The sequence below is a fragment of the Coregonus lavaretus genome (assembly GCF_964263955.1).
Source record: "Coregonus lavaretus genome assembly, chromosome: 34".
Taxonomy (NCBI): domain Eukaryota; kingdom Metazoa; phylum Chordata; class Actinopteri; order Salmoniformes; family Salmonidae; genus Coregonus; species Coregonus lavaretus.
This window is the reverse complement of record NC_140021.1, coordinates 22,436,834-22,449,133: the sequence shown is the minus strand read 5'-3', so window position 1 is coordinate 22,449,133 and position 12,300 is coordinate 22,436,834. Positions and strand designations below refer to the sequence as shown.

General features: G+C 43.7%; 1 protein-coding gene across 1 annotated transcript in view; it reads right to left on the bottom strand.

Moving 5' to 3' along the window:
• Positions 1-240: 240 nt before the first annotated feature.
• svila (supervillin a) overlaps positions 241-12,300 on the bottom strand; it is a gene marked incomplete at its 5' end in the record, with an annotated part of 64,703 nt that continues 52,643 nt past the window's right edge. Inside the window, 16 exons of the mRNA XM_084152271.1 lie at positions 241-1,336; positions 1,705-1,725; positions 2,090-2,245; positions 2,504-2,625; positions 2,860-3,003; positions 3,154-3,309; positions 3,534-3,667; positions 4,008-4,215; positions 4,746-4,851; positions 4,921-5,075; positions 5,979-6,061; positions 6,262-6,464; positions 6,704-6,857; positions 7,512-7,687; positions 7,888-8,033; positions 8,340-8,487. Coding sequence (XP_084008397.1) covers positions 1,250-1,336; positions 1,705-1,725; positions 2,090-2,245; positions 2,504-2,625; positions 2,860-3,003; positions 3,154-3,309; positions 3,534-3,667; positions 4,008-4,215; positions 4,746-4,851; positions 4,921-5,075; positions 5,979-6,061; positions 6,262-6,464; positions 6,704-6,857; positions 7,512-7,687; positions 7,888-8,033; positions 8,340-8,487 — 2,199 coding nt within the window. The 3' untranslated portion in view covers positions 241-1,249. The remainder of the gene's footprint in view (positions 1,337-1,704; positions 1,726-2,089; positions 2,246-2,503; positions 2,626-2,859; positions 3,004-3,153; positions 3,310-3,533; positions 3,668-4,007; positions 4,216-4,745; positions 4,852-4,920; positions 5,076-5,978; positions 6,062-6,261; positions 6,465-6,703; positions 6,858-7,511; positions 7,688-7,887; positions 8,034-8,339; positions 8,488-12,300) is intronic.

Sequence of the window (12,300 nt, the reverse complement as noted above, 5' to 3'; positions counted from 1 at the left end):
ACAACATACCAGACTTACCAGTTTGCTGCATGTTATTTTCAGGGTTTAGGCATTGTATGGAAGCACAATGTGTGTCCCCCAAATGGTACCCTATTTAGTGCACTACATTTGACCAGGGCCCATAGGGTTCTATTCAAAATCAGTGCATTATAAAAGGAAATAGGTTGCTATTTTGGGACATCCATTTTGACAAAATGTCCCATTTCAGTTGATAAAGAGGCGAAACAACTTCCTCAGATTTACTTTAAGTGTTTATTTCGCTAATATACTTTATATCACAAAGAGAGTCCTTAAAACACAGACTACTATCTCCCTGTATATAAACTGTACATAAAAGCAAGGCACTATACAATGTTGAATTAATATAGAAAGATCCTTCTCCTTTCCCTCTTTTTATTTCTGTAAATTCATGCCCGTAAAATATAACACTTCTCTTCAATCTGAGCACCTGACCGATGCAGGACATCATCATAGCAATAATAACAGATACATCAGAATGCACTAGATACAGGATTTCTTCAATAAAATGGCGACATGTACAGTCTCTGGGGAAAGGAGCACTATACTTAACATATGACAACCTCAACATGAATAGCAATACCATTTATTAAATGTCTTAGCTCACCAACTGAATACTCAAAAGGCTTTTTATTCCTATTATATATGTCAATATAAATATAAATTATTTTTGGAAAGACAAACACACAAAAGAACAGCTTACAGGAAAGAGTCTGGTTGGAGTGTCGAACAGAGTGGTTTTCCTGCTTCCAGAAGAACTGACAGACCCTGTATGGTTGATACTGGTCACACACACACACACAACCACACATACTGTGTGGATTTAAGAAGCCGGGTGCTGACACATTACATAATCATCCGCTCAAGAGTTCATTCACTCACACCTCTGAACTATCTCCATTTATAATTACAATAACAAACCAAAAATGGGAACCAGAAATAAAAAGTAAAGAAGAAAACACTACAAGAGGCTTGCACACCTCCGCTGATCCTTCACTCCCTCCACCACTGCATCTCTCCTCCTTCCTCCCTATATCCCTCCATCGTGGGGAGGGGTACTCGGAAGAGCCTGTTTCCGAGCCCTCTCCTGTCCAGAAGCGAAGGCGTTCTTGGTCAAACTAAAGAGTTCTCAGTGGCGGGTCCTCGTTCCAATCGGACCACGATGCACCTCAGTGACCGACCGTCGCTGACTGATGATGTCTTCCGGTGGTCAAGCGTTCTGTCCAACGTACTAAAACAATCCTTTGGCTTTCTTCACGTTCACCTGCTTCCAGCCTGGCAACACCTCGTACTCATCCCTTGACATCTCCAGCCCTTTCTGCGAACATTGTTAGCACACAATAAACACCAAATCTACCAACCGCTATAACAACTCCTGTGTGTGATCACTTCAATGTGTGAGCTGCAAAAACAAATCCATCATTCATAGGTCACAACACGGTCAGTGGTCCAGTTCATCACTCCAGTAGCATACTGTATTGAAAATCCACACAGCTATTATTTTGCGAGTGGAAACCGACCAAACCATGCAAGAGAGGTTCAGAGTGAGATAGTGTTGAACCACACAGTGAGGAGGGAGGTGAGACAGAAAGCAACACACACAGGATTATGGGTGATCTAGTTCATCAAAGTGAGGATGCTGTGTACGTGTCTGGGGCAGCTGTGCTCTCAATTGAAAGAACTCACCTTCCCATAAGCCCCTACACCCTGGAAGGTGAAGTGAAGAGTTAAACACATGAATCACAGAGAGAAAGAGGACAGAGGGGGATGAATGGATGGAGGGTACATTTATATAAACACAGACAAAAAGTTAAAGACTGAAGGATACTTTTTTAGAGCGAAGGTCTGTTTTAGATTAGTTTCCGTTGACTACCAATGTACAATGTTCCATTGTGATCCCTTGTCACCCACCCACACACACACACACTGGAGAGGCTCATTATTGTCCGCAAACAGCACAGAACCACAGACTATGGACATATAATATTGTGGAGCCAACGCAAACCTAGAGAGAAAGTCATCATAATTCTCCAGAGAGCTGATGGTACCGAAGGTGTGGGTGTGACCTCACCTCAAAGTCATCATTGTCTAGGTAGATCTCCAGGCGTAGGGGGTCCACTCCCTCGGGTAGGGGCCGTGCAAGCAGGTCTGCCAGGGGGTAAGTGGTCTTACACAGCCGTGCCAACACGTCCTCTACCAGGATGATTTGGTGACACACCTCCGCCTCCTGGGGGACACAGGGATATGAATAGAACGACATGGTCAGTACACACACTTCCCAAATCTATCCCATTGGGGATGGCAGTAGCCTCTCGGCAGGCCAGTATCCCGAGGGTTGCCGGTTCGAAACCTAGGGCAGACCAGGGGACAATCTGTCTGGAATAAACAGTCAACAGGAGGAGTTGGCGTCAATGTAGAATCTAGTTCTAATGGCCATTGAGGATTATTTAAGGTGGGAGTAATAGGTATGGGATAGGTGACCTACCCTTTCAGTGATCTCAGCGATGTCCTCTCTGTGTTCCCAGCAGGGGAACATGTTAGTGAAGGTTAGAGGTTCAAGTCCCGCATGGATCAGATATGACTTGGGAGGCTTCTTTTCATTCTTCTCTGTGGGGGGGAGAAGGCGCAAACAATGTATTGGTTAGTATCAGACAAACAATTCCACATTTCCCCCCTCTAGAGGATATACCTAGAACCTCTAAGCCAACAGTAACACTATCTTCTAAGGGCTTATTTGGCTTTCTTTTGGCATTTTGTCCAACTTTTTCCATTATGTTTGAAAAAAACATGTCCATAAAGCAGTGTATCTAACTACCACCTGACAGCTGTAGTGCCCTATACCTGTGCAGTACTGCAGCACCGTCTCCATGGCACACTTCCTGTCGGCGTCCCAGCGGATACGAGCAGAGCCGGGGCTCTCGCCATCCTGGGGCCACCAGCCCTGCCACAGGTACACCTCGTGGTGGTTGTCTACCAGGAACAGGCCTTCATGAAGAGGAAGTGATGTCAAAACAGGGCTACAGGAACAGGAAGTGATGCCATGATATACACATACGGACTGAGAGTTCAAATCTATGTGGATTGTAGTAGTGCAGTCTCTAGTCATGTTGCAAGATGTATTACACCGTACAGTACCTGGTTGTGAGGCACTGTAGAGGTCCTCCTGTAGAAAGGGCAGTGAGTTGACCGCCTCTGTTACTCTGGCTGGGTAGAAGAACTCCACGGCAACAAACTCTCCAGACGTGCTGCTCAGCTGGTAGAGACGAGGGGTGAAGTTGAACTTCCCTGGATCTGGGGGTCAAAGGTAATCAAATCACAACACTACACCAATCTAGTAATTCTATTTCTATGAGAGAATACAGAACAATCAAAGTATTACAGTCTACTATCAAACGATTACACTACAATTACTCCATTGGAATTCAACATCAAAGACAAATTTACTCATAAATCCATCTGTACAACTCAGAATTAAGTCATAGTCTTTCCTGTGTGCGCGCGCAAGTCCCACTAACCTTGTACCATGCAGTCGTAGGCCTTCCTATCTCTCCTCCCCAGAGCCTCCCAGAATCCCGTAGGCTCCGCCCCCTCGTCACACTCATGGATGGTCACCTTACTGCTGCTGTGGAGCCCCGCCTCCAACGGACACCTGCACACACACAGGCACATGGAACACTGCTATCATACTGTTATGAACACTTATGACACCATTATGAACACTGACTCATACAGAACATTGTTAAAGTAACGAGCTTGCCTTAAACTTACTCAAATTGATCAGAGATAATACAATTTCTATACACTTCAAACATTCCTGATCAATAATATCTGCCCTTATATTGAGACCTTTAACATCTCACAGTGGCATGGGATGCCTTGACCCATAACCCTAAAATCAACTGGACAGCAAAATGTCTAGGACATAAACATGTCTTCTTATGCCGGCTGCATCTAGATATGCATCTAGTTACGGATGTGTCGTCGCTCACTGCTCTTTGATCTTGTTGGCGGTGGTGCTCCCCACGTCGCGGGTATGGTGCTGAGCCTTGCAGCCGTGCCACAAGTACATGGTTGCCTTGGAGACGCTGAGCAGTACCATAGAGGTCCGGGAGCGCAGGCTGCTGCAGTGACACGCTACCTCCAGCAGGTGGCCCTCCACAGGGACCTCACCACGCACACAGTACAACCGCCAGTCATCTGATGGGGCGAGAGGGGTTAGAGGTCAGACAGATAACAAATGGGACATAAATCATGCATTTGGAGAAAAACATGTTTTTCATGTGTTCCATTGGTGTTCCACACCCTACATACTCTTTCAAACATGTCATCGCTCACACACACACACACACAGAGAGAGACAGAAAGAGAAAGAAGACAGTTAGATGATGGCAGGAGAAAGGAGGATAGTATTGATGAGAAGGTAGGGAAGGTGAGAAAGTGGATGGTAAAGATGTACCATCTTAATTTGACCGTGCTTCTCACAGCAGGGCAATAACAGAAAATGTTAATTATGTGGATTATATTGAATGGACATTTTTGTTGGGGTTGACATTTCGTTAGGGCAAATCAAGTCAGAGATTTTTAAGTGGAAATTACAAACTTTAGAAGGCTTTTTAAACCAATTGAATACACTACAATTAGCATTTCCAGCTGCGCAGGAAAATTCTGTGACAACAGAGTAATCAAATGAAGACAGCAGATCTGTAGGTAATAGGTATGGACTGTACTCTGAGAGTTCTCCTCCTCCTCTTCTCTCTTCCCTGCATGGATCACCATCCCTCCATTAAAGCACTGCAGGAAACATGGAGGCTCCTTCCCCTGCTGCACCTGGACCTGTAGGAGCAGAGGAGAGAGTGGTTACACGGACACACGGACACAGACGCACACACAGACGCACAGTACCTGTGCTCCTCTCTCCTCGTCCAGTTCTACAGTCATCAGGGCGGACGTTCCCTTCTCGTTGACGGTAGAATTCCGTCCCTGCCAGAAGAAATAGGAACACTTCTCCTTCCCAGCTCCTGCACTCCTCACCGCGTCCGGATTATGTCTCTTCCCAACTAGGGTCAACAGACAGACACACGGATTCACAAACTCCAAGGAGCAACTTTTCATATCATGAATACACACTAGGGAGACCTATAAACAGATAACTGTCAAACCAACAAATGAAAAAAGTCAAAACAAAGCAGGGCGTTTTGCAGTACATCCTGTCTGTCTGCCTGTATCGGTGTACGTAGGCCTCCTGTAGCTCAGTTGGTAGAGCATGGCGCTTGTAACGCCAGGGTTGTGGGTTCGATTCCCACGGGGGGACAGTATGAAAAATGTATGCACTCACTAACTGTAAGTCGCTCTGGATAAGAGCGTCTGCTAAATGATTGAAATGTTTTAAATGTTTACTATGTAAGGAAAGATAATACCCTATATTGCTGTAATCAGCTATCCTCTTCTGCAGCCCATCCATTGACTCTCTGTGCAGAACAAAACTAGCCGCACTGATGCTAACCCCTAGAACTCATCCCAGCCATTTGCCAGCGCCCCTCTCCCCTTCTCTCCCACTAGTAGTGATATGAATGATTGTTTGTTTGAAGTCTGAAAGAACACAGATTCCTACAGCGAGCGAGGCTTTGGAACAGCAGTCAGTGTCTATGAGTTTAGGTAATGGTTAATTATTACCCTAACATAGCGAGGTAGAAAGGGGGAGAGGAGGGAGAGGGGAAGAAGGGTGACGGGGCTCTCTCTTTATATGGTCTTTACATGGAGAAGAAGGGTGTTTAAATCGAGGACATAACTCTGTTAAATAACGTAAAATCCCTACTTTAAACACCTGCACTGCTTTAGGTGTGTCAGAGAGGGAATAAGCAAGATAGAAAGTGATAGTAGCAAAAGAGAGCGAGAGAGACAGAGAGAGAGCGTGCTCTGTGATGTCGTTGAGAAGTCGGCAACGGTGGATCGAAACTAACCTGCGGTGCTCACCATGTACTTCCATTTCACCACGTAAGTGTCTCCCTCATGGAACTGTCCGATGCTCTGCTTGGGCAGCCGGCTGTAGGATAGACGATATACTTTATTGTCACAGACACTGAAATGTGTATTTTTCCTTTATTACAACCCCACCACGACACACACGTAGTATAAATCCCAAATGGCACCGTATTCCTTATACAGCCCCTTTAGGCCCTGGTCAAAAGTAGTGCACTATGTAGGGAACAGGGTGCCATTTGCTACACAGCCACGCACACCCACCTGTAATCGAACTCCAGGATGTGCCATACGTCCACGGCGGTGGTACTGATCTCAAAGTGCCTGTGGTCGTCCCCCGCCACAGGGCCGTAGCCCCGGCCCACGTCCACCCCATCCAACACCGTGCGCACCGGGGTCTGGAGTAACGGCAGCATCAGGGACGCGTCGTAGGACCGCGTCGTATTCTGTTCCGAGCTCTGCTGCTCCTGGGAGGGAGGGGAAAGCCACAAAATGGGTCAAGGAAGAGACTGGGAGGTTGAGATGCGTGCAGTGTTGGTGAGGGAGTAGAGGACGAGATGGGGAATGGGTTGTTGGAACAGAGAGAGGTATTGTTCCCTGTTGTCTAATAGTGTCTAATTTGGCCAGTCTTATAAGGAATTCTTGAGAAGCTACAGGATAAACACTGAATAGGAACAAAACTATTAAAAACTATTTGGAGCTGTACCTTGTTGTGTTCGTTGAGGTGCTCGTGGACGTTCTTGGTTGTGCCTTTCTTCTTGGAGTCTGTCCAGTCCAGGAATTTCTCCTTGAACAGGGTTGTCTCATTGTGTTGCGTCAACCTCCCAAATACAGCCCAGTCTGGACGGCCCTGGCCTTTCCTGCACCCCACAGAGGGAGAGAGAGGAGAGGTAGAGAGGTAAGAGAGTTGGAAAGGGAGAAGTGGAGAGGACAGAGGCTGTTTGGAGCCGCCTTTATTTGATCAAACCTTTATTTTTCAAGGCAGGTCAGTTTAGAATAAATTATTATTTGCAATGACCACCTGGCAAGTGTGTTATTAAAGAAGCCTACCAACTGTCCATGGGCATAGAGGCAGACAGGTTGTTTAGTGCAGAGCGGAGCGACGACACTCCTGCCCATGTATAGCTTGTGTTCTGCTGAGCCTGGCCTTAGAGTTGTTTACACATACTGTAGTGGAATACTTGGCTCTCCATAGTAGGGAGATACATGGTGTTATGGAAATAGACAACCTGTGCTAACCTGAGTGGTTTTAATACGGATGCTTTGAAGTTACCTTGCAACTCAAATAAAATCATAACCCTCACAGGGACGTGGAATCGCACAATCAACCATACATGATACATGTGTTACGTTCTAGTACGTGCAACCTACATTTCAAGATTTATTGTCAACACTGTGTATGTGAATTGGATGAATGGGACGGTGATAAAAGAGAAGGCGAGCTCACGGTATGGTTTGGCTTACTTTGTTGTGTGTGAGAGAGATTGAGACAGACTGTGTGAGCCACCCAGTACCTGGGTATGCGTGAGTTGCACTCTCCTGGGTCCAGGGGGTTGACGTCACAGCAGGTGTAGTCGAAGGTTCCGTTCCACAGGTGTTTAGCTAGCTGGAAGGCTACTTTCCTTTGGACCAGAGTCACCTCCTTACCGTGCCAGACATACACCTCACTGCCAAAGTCAAACACCAACACCTGCAGGCCAGGGATCACAGAGAGGGGGCAGTCAGCACCAGTAGAATGTACCTGTCAGTGTCTAAATCTTGATTTAGGAGATACAGCAGTCTGATCAACCAGGTTTATCTTTCCATTTCCGTTTTAACTTGATTGGAATCCAGTCAGAATGAAAATCTAAATCCTCACACCAAACAATGTCAGTATTAGTGATGTCTAACCTGTTTGGGGCTGAGCATGGTGCATCGGGGAACCTTCCCCCAGAAGTCGTCATCGGGGACCAGTTTGTCATCCACTAGGCGGTAGATGCAGTTGGTTTCTACGATGGCACTCTCATACAGCTCATCCTCGTCTGGTGTCCCCGCGGCTACAGGAAGGAAACACAAAGTGTTATAAAAACTGGTAATGCATACAAGGAATCATTTCTGGGTAACATTTCAGTTGAAGGAAACCATAACACATTTCATAAAACATTCAAAACATAACACATTCAAATAACCCATAACTGTTACCTACATAGCCATGAATGTATCAAGCCAAGAGAGATGACCCCAAAACATGACTGATTGAAATATGTTTGCCAAACTAAGACAGTTTGCCTTCCACTGGTAGCTGGTACTGGTAGGTAAAATGGTAATTACAAAGTTATAACCTATTAACTACTTAGCCTTACACTGGTAGCTGGCCTGTCCGCCCAAAATCTTCCAAAACTCCTTGGCAGCGTAGCTGTGTGTGTTGATCCCCTCCTCGATCAGCTCTACGTAGTTGGCACGGCAACCCAGATCTCTCTTTGTCTGAATGAACTGGGCCAACTCAGCAGCCTGAGAATGAAAGACAGAAAATAAGCATATGTTAATTCTAGGCCCAAATCAAGTGCAATCATAAGTAATTAATTGTTCTACAAAATTAATAGGTCAGGGGTTCTTGAAAGGGACAATCTATTTATTTCCAAATATTTGTCTTAATATTAACATTTGAAATATGTATTTTGATAGACCAAAGTATCAGCTATAACACTATGTAAAAGAACAACCTCGTAATTTTTTACTTTTTTTTTCTCCATAAAATGCAGCTAACTGGATTTGTCAACTCTGTCAGACACCATAAAAGGCATTTCATTTTTTAAATTGTTCAACAAGTGTTTAATGGCTTTATTGTTTAATTCTAACAAATTATTCAAATATGTAATACAAATCTCCAAACGTATTTTTGTTTTATAGATCTGTTAACCAGTGTCCTGCTCAAAACCACCTAAAGCGAGACCGATTCAAGACCAAGAACGGAGCAAATCGAGTCCGAGTCAAGACCGGGAGGGGGACAAGAGTCAAGACCAGAAAAATGCGAGTCCAATTCAAGACCATGATTGTAATTTTGTCAAATCACCACCACCATAAGAGTTCAAAATATCCAATATTTTTGTTTTCATATTTCAGAACATGTGGATTCTTTAGACATTCAGAATAGTGAAAAATATGCATGCTGAGGGAAAATAGAGCCACTCTACAAATTATTACTAACCCAAACACAGTGGGGAACAATGGGCCTTCTACGCCTTCAGAGAAGGGCTAAGGATTTATAAAATAATGATTATGATATTATTTTCAATGACGTTCTGATTTAATCTCTTTAGTTTTTGTTGGAAAGGAATGGGTTAACACTGAAGAGAAAAAAAGATCCAATCAGGATTTTTCTTTGCTGTCTCTGGGGAGATAAATCTAGCTAGCTAAGTCAGCCATTGGCTACGTCATCAGAAGCTAGATAAAGGCATCTGCCATTCAACTGTATTAGGGCAAAATGTTGGAGTGACAGTGGAATCAACAAATCACATTGACTTAATGAGTGGGACCATTTTTACAAAAACGTATGGAAACTTCTGCCTTCTTGAAGGCCAACCGGTCACAGCGCAATAGCAAGCAGTAGATTTCCCACGGTCTAGCTAGCTGGCTTTTGTTATCGGCTAGTTTGCAGCGGCTGCAGCATGTGTTATCAAAGAGGATGTTGTTGCTAATTTGCTAGCTTTTCAAGAATAACTTTCAACAAGAAGTTAAGTTTCAAATGATCATCTGGTGAGTGGAACTGTGTTTTTCATTGCAGCGCGCTTGCTGTTAGCCATCTCTTTTAAATTAACTTGTGTGTGAAACATTGTTGCGTTTAAATTGGAACTGACATTTTAGCAGCATGAAATCTTATTAGAAGCTGTTCATATACACCCCCAGAAAGAATATGACACTTGATATGGTCATTTTCATGTTTTCATAAATTCTTAGAATGTTTGTAAATTACGTATACTAAGGCAATTGTGAAAATTCTATAGCAATATAGAGTAGGAAAGCGGCCATGCGTTTGGACAATTAATAGACACTGCAGTAAATAAAACCGAATACAGACCGTTGGGCTATAGCCAATCAGAGCTACAGTAGACTTTTATACTAACAAGCCATTTGCCACACAGGCCTGCCATCATTCACTTTGAACTGGACTGGCAGTTGCAACAGCGCAACATTCTACCAAAAGCCAAAAAATACACCTGAATGGATTTCTGCAAATACAGTTCATTCGGATATATAATATTCAGACCCCTTCACTTTTTCCACATTGTTACGTTACAGCCTTATTCTAAAATGGATTAAATAGTCCCCCCCCCCCCCCTCCTCATCAATCTGCACACAATACCCAATAATGACAAATCAAAAACAGGTTTAGATTTTTTTGCAAATGTATTAAAAATAAAAAAACAGAAATACCTTATTTACATAAGTATTCAGACCCTTTGGTATGAGACTCGAAATTGAGCTCAGGTACATCCTGTTTCCATTGATCATCCTTGAGATGTTTCTACAACTTGATTAAGTTTGGAACCACCAAGACTCTTCCTAGAGCTGGCCGCCCGGCCAAACTGAGCAATCAGGGGAGAAGGACCTTGGTCAGGGAGGTGACCAAGAACATGATGGTTACTCTGACAGAGCTCCAGAGTTCCTCTGTGGAGATGGGAGAAACTTCCAGAAGGACAACCATCACAGCACTCCACCAATCAGGCCTTTATGGTAGAGTGGCCAAACGGAAGCCTTTCCTCAATAAAAGGCACGACAGCACGCTTGGAGTTTGCCAAAAGGCACCTAAAAGACTCCCAGACCATGAGAAAGATTATCTGGTCTGATGAAACCAAGATTGAACACTTTGGCCTGAATGCCAAGCGTCACATCTGGAGGAAACCTGGCACCATCACTACGGTGAAGCATGGTGGTGGCAGCATCATGCTGTGGGGATGTTTTTCAGTGGCAGGGACTGGGAGACTAGTCAGGATCGAGGCAAAGATGAACGGAGCAAAGTACAGAGCGATCCTTGATGAAAACCTGCTCCAGAGCGCTCAGGACCTCGGACTGGGGCAAAGGTTCACCTTCCAACAGGACAACGACCCTAAGCACACAGCCAAGACAACGCAGGAATGGCTTTGGGAGAAGTCTCTGAATGTCCTTGAGCGGCCCAGCCAGAGCCTGGACCTGAACCCGATCGAACATCTCTGGATAGACCTGAAAATAGCTGTGCAGTGACGCTCCGCATCCAACCTGACAGCGCTTGAGAAGGATCTGCATAGAAAAATGGGAGAAACTCCCCAAATACAGGTGTGCCAAGCTTGTTTCGTCATACCCAAGAAGACTCGAGTCTGTAATCGCTGCCAAAGGTGCTTGAACAAAGTACTGTTTAAAGGGTCTGAATACTTATGTAAATGAAATCTGTTTTTTATTTGTAATATATTCGCAAAAATGTCTAAAAACCAGTTTTTGCTTTGTGTTTTTGCTTTATTTGTAGATTGATGAGGGGAAAATAACAATTTAATCAATTTTAGAATAAGGCCGTAACGTAACAAAATGTGGAAGAAGTCAAGGGGTCTGAATACTTTCCGAAAGCACTTCAGCACTCTGACGGAGTGAACGTTGGACAAAAATCTGACGGAGTTTGTTTTACAGAGTTGACAAAAATACCATTTTTCTTCTTCATTCAAGTGGTATACACAGTAGCAATTTTGTTTTTCCTCAGCTGATTTATGACTCTAAAACCTAATTAAATGTAACATATTTGAACAAAAATGTATATTCTTTCTTAACTATCAGCAGATGGAGTTCACAGTTTATGGTTGTTCACAGTTTATGGTTGTGACCATGGTGATTACAATATTGTTTGTTTAAATCTATCAAAAGTAGAGAACTTTACAGACCATGAGTGGTCTTGTTGAACTACATGTAATGAGGACATGAAGAAGGGGTCCTTATGGTATAGCTGACTCTGCTCATTCCTGATAAATTTAGGATTTTAGACAAATCTGGCAGAGTTCAACAAATCACCAGACACATCTTTTAGGAACCACAGTTTTGGGAGAAATATTATTTATAGTCACAGAGGGATAGTGCAAGAAACTACAGAAGATAACTTTTCAGTTAATATCCCAATATTGCCTTTTTATTTATGGTTTTGGGGGGAGAGTATTTCCAGGCATAGAGCCGACATGGAAATTAATAATATTTAGAAAATTCCCAAAACAAATATTTTCCCCTAAATGTAATTTTTAACCTCAAATAATGCAACAAAATCATTATTTTTTTTAAATATAAATTCAAGAATTCCTGAGCTATTAA